The sequence below is a fragment of the Ctenopharyngodon idella genome, chromosome 18, assembly GCF_019924925.1.
Source record: "Ctenopharyngodon idella isolate HZGC_01 chromosome 18, HZGC01, whole genome shotgun sequence".
NCBI lineage: Eukaryota > Metazoa > Chordata > Actinopteri > Cypriniformes > Xenocyprididae > Ctenopharyngodon > Ctenopharyngodon idella.
This window is the reverse complement of record NC_067237.1, coordinates 32,623,024-32,637,971: the sequence shown is the minus strand read 5'-3', so window position 1 is coordinate 32,637,971 and position 14,948 is coordinate 32,623,024. Positions and strand designations below refer to the sequence as shown.

Sequence of the window (14,948 nt, the reverse complement as noted above, 5' to 3'; positions counted from 1 at the left end):
GAACATGCAATATTAAAGACACCACATGTGTGCTGGAGGATGAGCTGGTCTCATGGTACAACCTCGAGATGTTTGGATATTCGGATATTTGGATAAGAAATAGCAAAGATGCGGCCGACAGACAGACAGAAAGACAGAGAGATAGATAGATAGATAGACAGACAGAAAGACAGACAGACAGACAGATAGATAGATAGATAGATAGACAGACAGACAGACAGACAGATAGATAGATAGATAGATAGATAGATAGATAGATAGATAGATAGGCAGTGGCATTATGGGATGTCTAAAGGGTATGTACTAATTTAGACAAGGTATTACATGTAAAGTTAGGATATGAGTTAATTCTGGCTTGTACACGTACTATAGAAAAATAATTTGTTGTTGGCTTTGCATTTATCTGATAAAATTAGGTTCATCTCTAATGATGTCATGCGAAACCCCATTATTAAGTATCTCAGCGCCCTCTGCAGGTATCAACAGTTAACACTCAATACCACGGTGAACTCCAGGCTGATGAAGCACCAAATGTTTAATAAATGTTTTATTGTTCTTCTTATTATTATGAATAATGTATGCAATATCATACAAATAAACTTATCAAAATAACCAAATGAACTAGGCCTATTAAGATTAATTAGCTATTATAGGCTAATCAAAATACCTAATGCCAAAATTATAACATTTCATGAAAACTGTTGGTTGGTTTTGACTTCATATGTCTGTATTTGTGTATTTACCTGTTTTAATTTATTGCAAAAATTGTATTTTTCAGTTTTGCCCAGATCATCAGGTCTCATAGGAACAAAATGCACAGTGAATCAAAAACATGTTGCAATACGATTTTATTAATTTCATTTTTATTAATTTTTTTTATTAATCACACATTATTTTGAGATTTTTAAAAATCTATTTAAATCTAATATGTTGCCTGATTATATATTTTTATATATTTTTTTTTCACATTTATATTATATTATGTTATATAAAATATTATAAAAAAAAGTTTGTGAATTTAGTTTTTTTATTTTCATTACATTGCTTGGAGCATACAAAACAAATGGGGAAAAAACATATTTGAAAAAAGATATTTTATTCATATGTTATGCAATGTCCTCTGTAGTGGACATCAGGACTTTGTTTTTGCAGAAAATAACAAGGCATGAATATACATGTATAGGCAAAAACAATGGATTTTTTATTGTTGTTATTATTTACCAATCAATTTTTAGGTTTCAGGATTTTCTTTAATCAAACATTGTATAAAGATGATTCTCAACTATATTATGAAAGATATAACAGAATGAACTGATATACTATTTTACTTTATGCGATATGTGTGAAAAAAGGGCCATAAGCATGTTTCATTCTATACAATGCATTGATACATTGTATCTAATTTGCATATTAATGTGTTCTTGGAGCAACATGTAATGAAAAAAGAAGTGTAATAATAGGAGTAATAATTGGCAACATTTTCATACTAATATCTAATATTTCAAATGAATATTAATATATAATTGATTTCCCTATTCACTTGTTGTGTCTCCCAAAATGCCTGATATGCTTTAAGTCCTGTTGTCCACTACAGTGGATAATTATAATCGATGTCCTGTTTCATAACAGAAAGTCATATTCTGATTTTAAACCCCATAACAATTTCCTTTGATGTTGATTTATGACAAACAATTTGAAAATTAGTCAGATTTAAATGATAATTACAAAATATTATCACATTTCCATAAGAGTGCTAAATTGGATCATTCAATCAATGTCAGTCATATTTAAAGATGAAGGAGAGGTAGTTTTCATTGTGAAACTTTCAAACATTTGGTATCTCTGAAAAACCCTGAATCTGCTCTTTACAGGACATAAAACTGTGACACGTACGATGTCAGAGACATTTGCTAACATATAACGTCCACTACAGTGGACAAAAGTCTATGCTTGGGTCTCAGGAGGATGTTATATTAGCATATAAAGAAGCTTAAGTTAAAACTGTCCGTCTCAACAGTATCTAATTTTCTCTTAGATTAAACTGCCTGCAGTGATTTGGGGAGTCTATATTTGGTAATTTCTGGTCAGATTTATTTGTCTTGCAGATAAATGTTTATTCTGGTGATCTGGCAACACCGGACGAAGTTCATTACAAATCCTACTATGGTAAAGGATTGACTCGTAAATATTTTTACGTAAAAGACGTTCTCCTGCCTGATTGGCTAAAGGACAGACGTGACCGCTAGTCAGTTGACGAAATACGAATTGCTGTTAAGATAAAGGTTGGATTATGAATATTAATAAGGTTACGTGCGTGAGCACTCCCGGAAGTGTATAAAGCAACGCTAGCATCAGCTATTTAATATTCATGAGTCATGCCTTTTGCCATAGTAGGCTGCACAGATTGAATTGCAGTAGGAGGGGTAAATGGCGCGAAGGCGGAACCGCTCTAAAGTTGCCTGACTGGATTAGAGTTTTGAACGATTATTCGTAGCGAGGTAGGACGGAGCTGGCAGAGATGGCTGATCTCACCGTATCTCTGTCCTTACTGGTGGGAATTGTAGTTTTTAGTGAGGTGGCGAGAAGGACTGCTTTATATCTATTCCCAAATCGTACATGGATCATCTATGTGCTGGAGTTTATTTCCACCTTTCAGTTGTGCGCGTGCACGCACGAGTTGAAGCTGCTCGCGGAGGTGGGCAGAGTGGAGCCGCAGATCGGACTGACCCTAACGTACTTCATCTCGGTGGTCCACGGGCTTTCATTCCACGGTGCGATCTGTAACCCCACCGGCGTTCTTGAGGAGCTCTGCCGCGGGACTCTCACGCGCAGATGCGCATTGACACGGATCTCATGCCAGCTGATCGCGGCTGTGGTGGCACGGCTCGTGATGCCTCTCGTTTGGTCACTGACGCTCTCTGACATGCATGCACAGCACACACTGATGGCCTTTAAATGCACGAACAGCCCAATTAATGCCCCTCTGCTACAGGCCACCGCGGTGGAGCTGAGCTGCGCGTTTGTGATGCACACTGCTTTATCTAATGTGGACAAAGTGGAGGAGAAATATCGGATTCATGCAATAGCTGCTGTCATCACCACCTTAGTCTATGCGGGTGTGTGCACTAACACAAAGTTCCACGGTGGTACCATGGTACAAATATGCTAATTATTCATGACCATGGTACCACCACAATACTGTATGACCTGTGCAAGTGTTTTTATTGGCTGTCAAATCAACTATCTATCAAACAACCTACCTACCTGGGTGTCTATCTATCTATCTATCTATCTATCTATCTATCTATCATCCCTTAAAGCATGCAGATTTTGTCGGGTGATATTTCAGTAACATTCATATATACTGTTAATTGCAGTGCAGCTGTGTTCAGGAAACTTTTGTACTGTGTTTTGTAAAGGTGGACATCTCACCGGAGCTGTGTTCAACCCAGCACTGGCATTCTCCATACAGTTCCCCTGTCCTGGAAACACTTTTGCTGAGTACAGTTTTGTGTACTGGATGGGACCAATACTAGGTGAGCATGATTACAACATTGGTTAGTTCACCCAAAAATGAAAATTCTGTCATTAATTACTCACCCTCATATCGTTTCACACCTGTAAGACCTTCGTTCATCTTCAGAACAAAAATTAAGATATTTTTGATGAAATCCGAGAGGTATATGACTCGTCCATAGACGAAAACATAATCACCACTTTCAAGTTCCAGAAAGGTAATAAAGACATCGTTAAAACAGTCGACGTGACTGCAGTGGTTCAACCTTAAGCGACGAGAATACTTTCTGTGCGCAAAAACAAAACCAAAATAACGTCTTTATTCGGCAATATCTTCTCTTCTGTGTCATTCTCAAATGTTGTTTACGTCCAGCGCTTCCAGGTTCCGACTTATTATTGGCCGGCTCCTGCGTCAGCATTAGACACATGCGTCTTGCTGCTCACGTGAACAGCTTTGGCCAATCCTGAGCTGGCGTTCTGACATAAACACGGAAGCCTTGACTGTGCTTACTGTGGCAACTGTGTAAGGATAATGACAGGGAAGAGAAGAGATTGTTGAATAAAGTTGTTATTTTTGTTTTGTTTTTGCGCATAAAAAGTATTCTCGTTGCTTCATAAAATTAAGGTTGAACTACTGCAGTCACGTCGACTGTTTTAACGATGTCTTTAGTACCTTTCTGGACCTTGAAAGTGTTGATTATATTGCTGTCTATGGATGAGTCATATACCTCTCGGATTTCATCAAAAATATCTTAATTTGTGTTCCGATGATGAAGGAAGGTCTTATGGGTGTGGAACAACATGAGGGTGAGTAATTAATGACATAATTTTCATTTTTGGGTGAACTAACCCTTTAAAGGTTAAAAAATCATTTAGTGACTGTTGTGTGATCAAAAGATGGTAAGTATTTGGTAGAGAAAAAGCTGATCCTGTCAAACACTTAAGTAATAACAAATAATAAGCCAAAACAATAAAATGTCTTTAGTGCTGATCGAAAAACATATTTGCATGATACTTATGAAAAACTAAAATTACCTGACAGAATGTTTGAGAATAATTTCTAAATGTTTATATTGTCACAAACCAAACCTACAACATACACAGACCTCAGACAGAGCCCATGAATGTTCACTTATACTAGTATTTGTTAATAACAGCATGAAATTTATGGTTCTCTGTGTTTCACCAGTATCTTCAGAGGTTCATGCTGGTTTTCCACTCTTCTTATGTCATTACAGGTATGACGGGCTCTCTGCTTATTTTTGACAAAGTGATCCCAGCCATTTCAGGAAAAAGCACAATTCCAAAGCACCTGAACCCTAATGGACTCAAGAAGAAAAAGATGACATGAATTAAGACGGTTTTAGAGTACTTAGTAATTACTCATGCATAATATATAGATATACTGTGAATATACAGAATATGACACTGTTATTTTCCAGCTCATCTCAAAGTAATAATGAATCTGGAGGGACCTTAATGGTTTCATTTTTAGAAGGGTTTTACTGACATCCTTGCTTTCAAAATGTCTTAAATGTCATTTTTTAATGACAACATACATATTCAAGAAGCACAGTGACTATGTAATGACACATAGCTGCAGGTTTCCAGCAACATTCATAAAAAGCACATGACCTGTGTGCCGAAAAGCATTTGTGACAACTACAAACTGTTATCTTAACAAATGGACATTCCTGGAATAAGACACATGTGAAGTGTTCTAACAGTGCTGTGTTGGGATACTATTTTGTGTTCTGTTCTACTAGCGATGACTCTTACCTAGTAATAGGTAAATGTTATAATAGTAGCACTAGTAATCTTAAGCACAGTTTTGCAGTGCCTTTGGATTATCCTGGGTAAAATAACCTTGATAAACCAGACCAGATAGAGTGCCATGTTTACAAGCAAATGCAGAATGTGAAATATGGCATAACACAATCCTGTGTTACAAGAAATTAAACGGAGCAGCACTAAAATCTATTTATTAGTCTGTTTTTAATTAAACTTTACATAAAAACACATGGCTCAGTGGTTATTTAACCTGAGAGGTCAGGCAGGCTGTTGTGAAATAGTTTCTGATGGACCTTTGACCCTTTGTGAACTCACAGATGCGCTGAACAAAACGGATATGGCGTTTCTCACTAAGAGCTGCTAAAGCAATAAAAGACAAGCAAATAGATAAAAATCGAAAGGAACAAATGAAAGTGAAAAATTGTGGGATGTTGGTTGCATAAGACATTCACACATGAATGCAAATCGTTGACTTGATGGACTTTGATGCGCTGTCAAATTACAGCTTTAATCTTATGTTTGATTACTGGAAACATACAAATCATTTTAAGATTTCTTTATGAGTGAAATACAGTAATGGAGTATATTTATAGTTAGATACATCGGAAGTATATTAAGGGGGTATACAGCATATTGGGATTATTAGAGGTGCTTTAATTACAGACATTTACATTTAATAATTTGTAATGTCTGTAATTAAAATAAATCTTTACTAATCATTTAGTACCTTTATTGGCAGTCATCTCAATTTCAAAACGTGCCCCCAAATGACCTGAATTCACCCTACACATCTTTACAAATCATTTATTAAAGGGTTAGTTCACCCAAAAATGAAAATTCTGTCATTTATTACTCACGCTCATGCCGTTCCACACCCGTAAGACCTTCGTTAATCTTCGGAACGCAAATTGAGATATTTTTGTTTAAATCCGATGGCTCCGTGAGGCCTACATAGGGAGCAATGACATTTCCTCTCTCAAGATCCATAAAGGTACTAAAAACATATTTAAATCAGTTCATGTGAGTACAGATGTTCAATATTAATATTATAAAGCGACGAGAATATTTTTGGTGCACCAAAAAAAAACAAAATAACGACTTATTTAGTGATGGCCGATTTCAAAACACTGCTTCAGGAAGCTTCGGAGCATAAATGAATCAGCGTGTCGAATCCGCAGTTCGGAGCGCCAAAGTCACGTGATTTCAGCAGTTTGGCGGTTTGACACGCGATCCGAATCATGATTTGACACGCTGATTCATTACGCTCCGAATCTTCCTGAAGCAGTGTTTTAAAATCGGCCATCACTAAATAAGTCGTTATTTAGTTTTTTTTGGCGCACCAAAATATTCTCGTCGCTTTTTAATATTAATATTGAACCACTGTACTCACATGAACTGATTTAAATATGTTTTTAGTACCCTTATGGATCTTGAGAGAGGAAATGTCATTGCTGGCTATGGAGGCCTCACGGAGCCATCGGATTTTAACAAAAATATCTTGTGTTCCAAAGATTCCAAAGAAGGTCTTACGGGTGTAAAACGGCACGAGGGTGAGTAATAAATGACAGAATTTTCATTTTTGGGTGAACTAACCCTTTAATTATTTGTTCATGTTTTTTGCAGTACACAATCTACCATTCATCATTTGTAAATGTTTATAAATGTATACTATTTATCATTTAATACCTTTATGGGCATTGGACTTTTAGTTACTGTAACAACGTTTGTGTAAATGGTGGTTAGTTAAGTTTAGCTAAATGCTTGTGACAGACATAACACCACATAATTGTAATTTGGGTGCAAAACATGTTTTTATTGCCTCAACACTTATTGTCATGTTGCAGGTGAGGTACAGCTCAGCAAGCATGATGAAGAAGATACAATTAAACAATTTTATTTAATTATCCAAAACAACAGAATAAGCAGAGGATTAAACTGAACCAAACTACACACAGACTTTGACGAGAGCTGACCCACATGAACTGAAACACAGTTCACGGATAACGGATAATCACAGATGCACTAAATGAGGTAACAATGAGTAAGCATAAAAACAAACTAGAGTGTAATGAGTAACCAAGGCTTCTTCCATTCACTGCTAAGACACTTGAGAACAACCTCCTGGACAACAACCAAGAGCAGCTTCCAAATCAGCAGGAGTCATCTGCTGGTCTGCTGCTTTTGACATGGTTGCACCAGATCTTCCTGTTAACCCTCATGACAATAGGCATCTCAGGAACTGCATTCCAATGGTTCAAGTCTTACCTATCAGGTACGTCCTTCAGGGTGCTTGGAGGGTTGTCTGAGGTGTCTAAGTCGCAACATCTAGCTACTGGGGTTCCTCAGGGCTCAGTGCTTGGACCACTTCTCCATCTACATGATCTAGGATCTGTCATTCAGAAACATGGTTTTTCCTATCACTGCTATGCTGATGACACACAACTCTACCTCTCGTTCCAGCCAGCTGTTTCAACGGTAGCTGCTCGCATCTCAGCTTGCCTGACAGACAATTTGGACTGGATAAAGCACCACCACTTTCAACTCAACCTTGCAAAGACAGACTAAGAAAGACTGACTAACTCCTTCCAGGATAGCCAGGAAACTCAGAGCTGTGACTGTCGATCAGCTAAACTTCACAGACCCCATTGCTAGAATGGCCCAGTCCTGCAGATTTGCTTTATACAACATTAGGAAGATCAGGCCCTTCTTATTGGAGCATGCTACACAACTCCTTGTCCAAGCTCTTGTTCTATCCAGACTGGAATATTGTAATGCTCTCTTGGCAGCCCTTCCAGCATGTACTGTCAAACCTCTTCAACTGATCCAGAATGCGGCAGCAAGAATGGTCTTTATCGGACCAATTTGCACTGGTTGCCAATATCAGCTCACATCAAATTCAAGGCACTGATGTTTGCCTACAGAACAACCACTGGCTCTGCACCTCTATACCTACTTATGTGCCCTTGAGAAGCTTGCGCTCTGCCAGTGAACGGCACCTTGTGGTGCCATTCCAAAGAGGCACAAAATTATTTCACTGACTTTATTTGACTGTTTGGTGACCCAACTCAATCTGAATCCATTATCAAAAAACAATCTTTTTCGTCAACACATGACCCTTTAATACTAACATTTACTATTCTATTTCTATTTTATTTATTTATTTATTAAAAAAAAAAAAAAAAATGCTACATGTATTGTGCTAGATTAACTGGGACTTGTCAAAGCACTTACATACTGTTGCCCTATTGTTAATTTGATTGCGTCTATTCTCATCATTTGTAAGTCTGTTTGGATAAAAGAGTCTGTTAAATGATTAAACGTAAATGTAAAATGGTGCGAGCAGCTATTGGCAACCAGCGCAAATTGATGAAGGTGCAAGATGCGCTCAATTCGGTTCGTTAAAGACCACTCTTGCTGCCACATTCTGGATCAGTTGCAGAGGTTCAATGGCCAGTCTCATAAACTCCAAGGTTCAGGTCACATTTCACCCCCCAAAATTATATTTTGAATAAAGAAAATTAAAATAAGATCAGGGTGTTTTTTTTTGTTGTTGTAATTCTCATTCTCTGTGATGATTTTTAAATATGCAGATATGGGCATAAATACATGAAAATGTATTTAAAATAAAATACAAAGTACTGTGTGGAAAAATGTATTTAAATACAAATACAGTATTTTGTATTTTAAAAATACACAAAATGCATGTGAAACTGTAATTATTTAATAATAAAATCAAGACTGACTGGCTAGCTCTTATGTCCAGGGCTGTGAATGTTTAAATGGTTGTTAATGAATGGGACACTACATTTTATTCTAAATTAAATAATTTCAATACATTTTTCCTTTAACAAGATTTCCATAAGAAATCCAGTGTCCTCCATGATTCCTACATTTTACATTTATTTGAAATACTGCCCATCCCTGCAAATATGCATAATGCAAACATTCTTAATGGCCCTAAAAATAGGCTTGACTTTCTTTACACAGAATATAAATTCTAAAACAATTCAGACATTTCTTGACAGGTTTCCTGAGAATTGGTGAATGCTGGATGGATTCACTAAAAAAATATTTTATCTCCTGTGAGGAAATACACAGGAAAGGATTAGGCAAGAATGTCTCATAAACATCTGACTGACTAGTACAAACTGAGAACAACCCAAAATGTATTTTTAGCACACTTTACCACATTACACAACAAATTACAAGAAAGCTTGATTCAAGATATTTCAAAGAGAAACAAAACACCAAATAAGGAAAAAAATGAGACTTTGGTACAAAAACAGCTGTATTTATTGAAATCGCTAACAAACATCAACATGGTCTTCAGGGAAACCTACAAAATACATTAGTGGGATCTACACATAGCTGTGGCTGAGGTAAATTTACGGCTATGGTGTAAAACAGCCCATTAAATTCAAGCGAGAGGAGACAGAAATGCTATAAGAGCTTTGAGAGGTGGGCTCGGCCAGTATCCCAGCATGCCCCACTGAAGTGCTTTAATCAGCAGTACAGAGACACAGTCCATCTGTCAACAGATTGAAGAATTCAGAGTCATGCAGGAGTTTCAACACATATCCACCCAATAGCATTAATGAAATCATCATTCTGATAAGGATCATATGAGTTTGGAATAACATGAAGGTGTAAATAATAAATAAGTGTGTGAGCAAAAGATGACCAATTCTGACAGTGAACAATTAGAATTTTCTGGCCAGGACTAGTGTTGGTTTTGTTAGCTAAAACTAAAACTATTAAAAATTTTCTTTTTCTGTAATTGAAACTTAAAACAACAACAACAACAACAACAAAAAACGTCAATGAAAATGAGAAATGTTACCCTGGCAACTAACAGAAATGAACAAGTTTAAGTACTATTACTTACTAAAATTACTAAAACTGAAATAAAAATTAAAGCTAAATAAAATGGCAAAAGCACAAAGTTACAAAAACTTAAACTAAAATAAAAACTTAAAAAAAGCTAATCCAATATATTAATATTATGAGTACATAAATAATACTAAAATAACACTGGCCAGGACTGGAAATGGAATTGGACAACTGGGATTTTAAAGGACACAGGTGTGTATTTACCAGTGATCCACATCGGCGTCATCAAACTGTCCAGCGATTGTGCTCGGGTCGACTTCCATTCCATCTGAAAGCAGGAAAAAAAAAAGTTTAAGCACCCTATTAAATTACAAGCATCCTACCCTGCACCGCTCCACTGGGCTTTACTCATTACAGATCCATTAGCTTTCAGGAAATCCTGCTCGTTACAGACACACCCCCATCAGCTAAACAGACACGTCTGGCACCAAGAATGCTTCAATTCACACAACATTTCTCAGCTGACTGAAATAAAATCCTATGTACACACTGAATAAAACATTCAAACATTAAAACATTAAATGTGAGTCTTTTAACATCACGTGAGGTATAAAGTTGCATGACTTTTCTCTGTTACTGCCATCTTGTGGCTGCTCATGTGCCTTTTTTTTTTAAATTCATAACATTAAAAATCAAGTAAATTAATCTGGGATGTCCATCAAACAGTGTAAGAAGCTTTCAAACATTCTTTCATTTGTGTTTTTGATTACCAAGTTACCACAGTTTTATGTATCATCATTATATTTTGAATGTAAGCGATTACCTTATCGTAAAGTGTTACCTATATATATTAATAATATATATATATTATTATTACCTGATAGGTAATACTATATATATTTAATAATATATTTTAAGATAGACCTTAGTCAGGGTAGCACCATATGAAAACAAAGCTATGAGGGATAGAATTACAGTGTGTTCAATTGTTCAGCTGGTGAAATGTCTCTCCAGAAAAAAAAATTCATTAAACAAAAACTCCATAAAAGTTTTAAAAGTTGTGTGATGTGAAAATTATGTGATCTAGGAGCTTTATACAGTGTGAGCATTTTAAAGACTAAGTCTATTCCTCACAGCTTTGTTTACATCTGCGTTAAATTCAATATGCATTATAACCTTCAATAAGGTCTATTGTAAGCTATAGTTACATTGCTATAATTTTGTGAGGTAATACATAAAACTGCCCTGTCTTGGACAGATAAACCATCACTACTGAAATAAATCATATCCATAATGAGTTTTAACACACACAGACCTTCAAATGCGGCAGACGGCTCGTCGGTTCTGACTCCGGCCATGTGGTACTGCTGTGCGACTGACTGGGCCAGCATCCCCTCCAGTCTGTCCAGTGTGGCCTGACCCTCTGGTGTCAGGTGAGACACGCCCTCCTCATAGGTGTAAAACGTGGGAATGTCTCCCTGACCCTGCTCTTGCTCTAAAGAGAAAAGAGGAACAATACAAAAGCATTGAAACAATGTGAAAGCTTTAGAAGAGACACCTAACTTCAGCCTCAGATCATTGTCTTTAACATCCATTCAAAAGTGGAGAGACACTAGATCAGTGATCAACCAGGGGGCCTCAGTAAACTTCAAAAGAGGCTTAAAATGATTTAAAATAAGCTAAATCAGCTAAAAATCCAGGTGTAAGCTGACATCACACTTATTTTAATTCGGAATAATTTGTTTTTATTAATTTATTTAAAGGGTTAGTTCACCCAAAAATGAAAATAATGTCATTTATTACTCGCCCTCATGTCGTTCTACACCCGTAAGACCTTCGTTCATCTTCGGAACACAAATTAAGATATTTTTGATGAAATCCGAGAGCTCAGTGAGGCCTGCATAGACAGCAATGGTACTTCCTAGTTCAGTGGTTCTACCTTAATATTATAAAATGAAGAGAATACTTTTTGTGCGCCAAAAAAACAAAATAACGACTTTTTAACAATATCTAGCGATGGCCGATTTCAAAATACTGCTTCATGAAGCTTCGGAGTGTTATGAATCTTTTGAGTCGAATCAGTGATTCGGATCGGGTATCAAACCGCAAAAACTGCTGAAATTATGTGACTTTGGCGCTCCGAATCACTGATTTGATTCGTAAAGCTCCGAAGCTTCATGAAGCAGTGTTTTGAAATCGGCCACCACTAGATATTGTTAAAAAGTCGTTATTTTGGTTTTTTGGCGCACAGAAAATATTCTCATCGCTTTATAATATTAAAGTAGATCCACTGAACTCACATGAACTGATTTAAATATGTTTTTAGTACCTTTATGGATCTTGAGAGAGGAAGTACCATTGCTGTCTATGCAGGCCTCGCTGAGCCATCGGATTTAATTAAAAATATCTTAATTTGTATTCCGAAGATGAATGAAGGTCTTATGGGTGTAGAACGACATGAGGGTGAGTAATAAATTACATTATTTTCATTTTTGGGTGAACTAACCCTTTAAAAGCAAGGGTTCTCACTGTCTTGAAAAACCTAGACACAAACTTTTTTAAAAAGTGAGATTTCTAGACCTGAAAAAGTCATGGAAACTGGTAAAATTTTTTAAAAAGTCATGGAAATGTAAATAATAAATATACACGTGCTGAGAAATTGCCATTTGGGATTAAAAAATATTTTTAAAAACCTTATCTTGTAACCATGAATGGCTAGAAACATGTAAATTTACTGTTTATAAAGAGTGTGACCTCTGAAAAAAACAAAAAAAACTGATTTCTTGAAACTTCTAGAATTACGGAATTTAATTATTTTGATTTAAATTATTTCTAAGCATGTTATTTCATCATTACAGAATTAGTTCATTTAATTATTTTAATTTTAATTATTTACAAATATGTTATTTTATCATTCTAGAATTACAGAATTTAATATAAATTATTTAAAAATAGTTTAATTATTCTAGAATTACAGAATTAAATTATTTTAATTTTAATTACTTATAAGCAGTTTATTCCATTACTTTAATAAATTGCCACTCCTGGTTTGTGTAAATAAATGAAGAAAGAAAGAAAAAAAAAAAAAAAGAAAAAAAAAAGTGTACAATTTTTTTTTTGTCACCAGCAGCTTTAATACCAGAAATATCTTTGCCTGTATTTGGGGCCTTTGAATATCGCCTTGGACAACAGAGGACCTTGGAGTCAAAAAGGTTGAGAACCAGTGCACTAGATGCATTATGGGTCCGAATGACACTCACCCGCCTCCTCTACGTCATACTCCTCTCCCTCATAATCGTCATCATCTGTGTCAGCGTCCTCAGGGTCTGGGTGCAGGGCCTGACAGTCACACATGGCGGAGAACATGGGCTCCACTGCACACACAAACACACGCTGTTACTCGCTAAAGGGGTGATGCTCACGTCAAATTCATCTGTGTTCATTCCACACACTCACATGCGGCTTTATCACTGGGCACAAAGCGAATCTCTGTAATGGTCCCTGAGTCTTCGCTGTCGCTGTCACTCTCACTCTCCTCATCATCCTCTCCTGCATCATCTAGAGCTTTTTCTTGCTGCTCTGCGTCACCTTCATCTGGAAGACACAATGAAGATCGGTCAGAATTTCTGAACTCAGACTCAGAAAAGAACCTCTGGCAAAAGGTCAATACCAGTGCATCTCTATTTTGAGTGCCATATAGAAGATGATGCCTCACCGTCCAGTTTTGCATTGACCATCACATACAGGTGCTCTTCTGGAAAGGCGCTAAGATCTCGTGAGATTGCGTGCAGACTGATGGAAGGGTATTCAAGACAGAAACCCATCCCTGAACCATCAAACCAGGACAGGTGACTGTTATAACAGAGAACAGCTGAATTATTAAACATGTTTCCCAAAAGCATAATGAGTGTACTATGGTAAATGTCCAAAAGAACAAGGTAATGTGTAAAATAATCAAATACCAAATAATAAAAAATAAATAAAACATATATGATAGACAGATACCATCACTGTGCCATTGTTCTACCACAGTTCGTTTCGTAAGGTGTCTACTACCCTTCCTAGGCATGATATGTTTATTCTCAAAGTTTATGTATAAATAAATGACTAAATGTGTCCACAGGTGCCATCTGATGTAGAACACACATGCCACGTGAACACAACACTGATGCTTTAGTTAAAACGTGCACAGACACTCACGCCTCAGCCACAAACAGAGTTCCAGCTCCCAGTCTTTTCCCGTCCAGAACCGCGGTTGTTTCGGCCTGCTGGAGCCGCACGCCCTCGCTGGGTGGAGGTAAACTCTTCAACACGACCATTCTGATGAATTAAATCACTGTGGAGCTGCTGAATACACTAACACTGATGCTCTAGTGAGACAATACACAGTCACAAAGCACTGCAAAATCAACAGTAACTGTCATTCAAGCGTTACAAAGCTTTCTCTTGTAACTGCATTAATGTAAAGTAAAATGCGACCGGTTTGAGTGGCGAGAAACTTTCAAATGGTTTTTATAGTTCAAAGATTCGCTGTCATGCGTCACTTCTGTAGTACTCACTCATTGGGCGACTACTGTCTCTAATAACTGTTTCCTGTGGTACACACACAGTTCATCCTGCAGGGGGCGCTTAGTGGCCTACAAAGGCGGACACTTCATTGAGTCGCATTCACATATAAATACGTTTTTTGTCTTATTGGAGACGTTTGTGCAGTAATAAGTATAATTTTTTAAAAAATATATTAATTACACATATAAGTATACATTAAACAGATGAATATTCACAAGCACAATCTAGGTAAAATGATTAAA

At 36.6% G+C, this 14,948-nt stretch overlaps 3 protein-coding genes across 4 annotated transcripts in view; 2 read left to right on the top strand and 1 right to left on the bottom strand.

Moving 5' to 3' along the window:
* The window catches only part of aamdc (adipogenesis associated, Mth938 domain containing), a 73,855-nt gene that overhangs the window by 39,581 nt on the left and 19,326 nt on the right, over positions 1-14,948 (top strand). The gene's annotated exons all lie outside the window — the stretch shown is intronic.
* On the top strand, positions 2,419-5,535 carry aqp11 (aquaporin 11). Its single transcript, XM_051870628.1, has 3 exons — positions 2,419-3,116; positions 3,420-3,536; positions 4,755-5,535. Exons 1-3 carry the CDS (start codon positions 2,519-2,521, stop codon positions 4,865-4,867), a joined length of 828 nt encoding a protein of 275 aa, XP_051726588.1. The 5' UTR covers positions 2,419-2,518; the 3' UTR covers positions 4,868-5,535.
* clns1a (chloride channel, nucleotide-sensitive, 1A) lies at positions 9,578-14,725 on the bottom strand. Of its 2 annotated transcripts, XM_051870632.1 has the most exons (7): positions 14,338-14,722; positions 13,853-13,989; positions 13,594-13,731; positions 13,398-13,511; positions 11,453-11,632; positions 10,402-10,465; positions 9,578-9,835 (listed from the first exon to the last, which is right to left on the bottom strand). In XM_051870632.1, coding segments are annotated over exons 1-7 (753 nt in total). In that variant the 5' UTR covers positions 14,457-14,722; the 3' UTR covers positions 9,578-9,834. The 2 variants fall into 2 exon arrangements, with proteins under 2 accessions (XP_051726592.1, XP_051726591.1); XM_051870631.1 differs by lacking the exon at positions 9,578-9,835 and having other exon boundaries at positions 10,398-10,465; positions 14,338-14,725.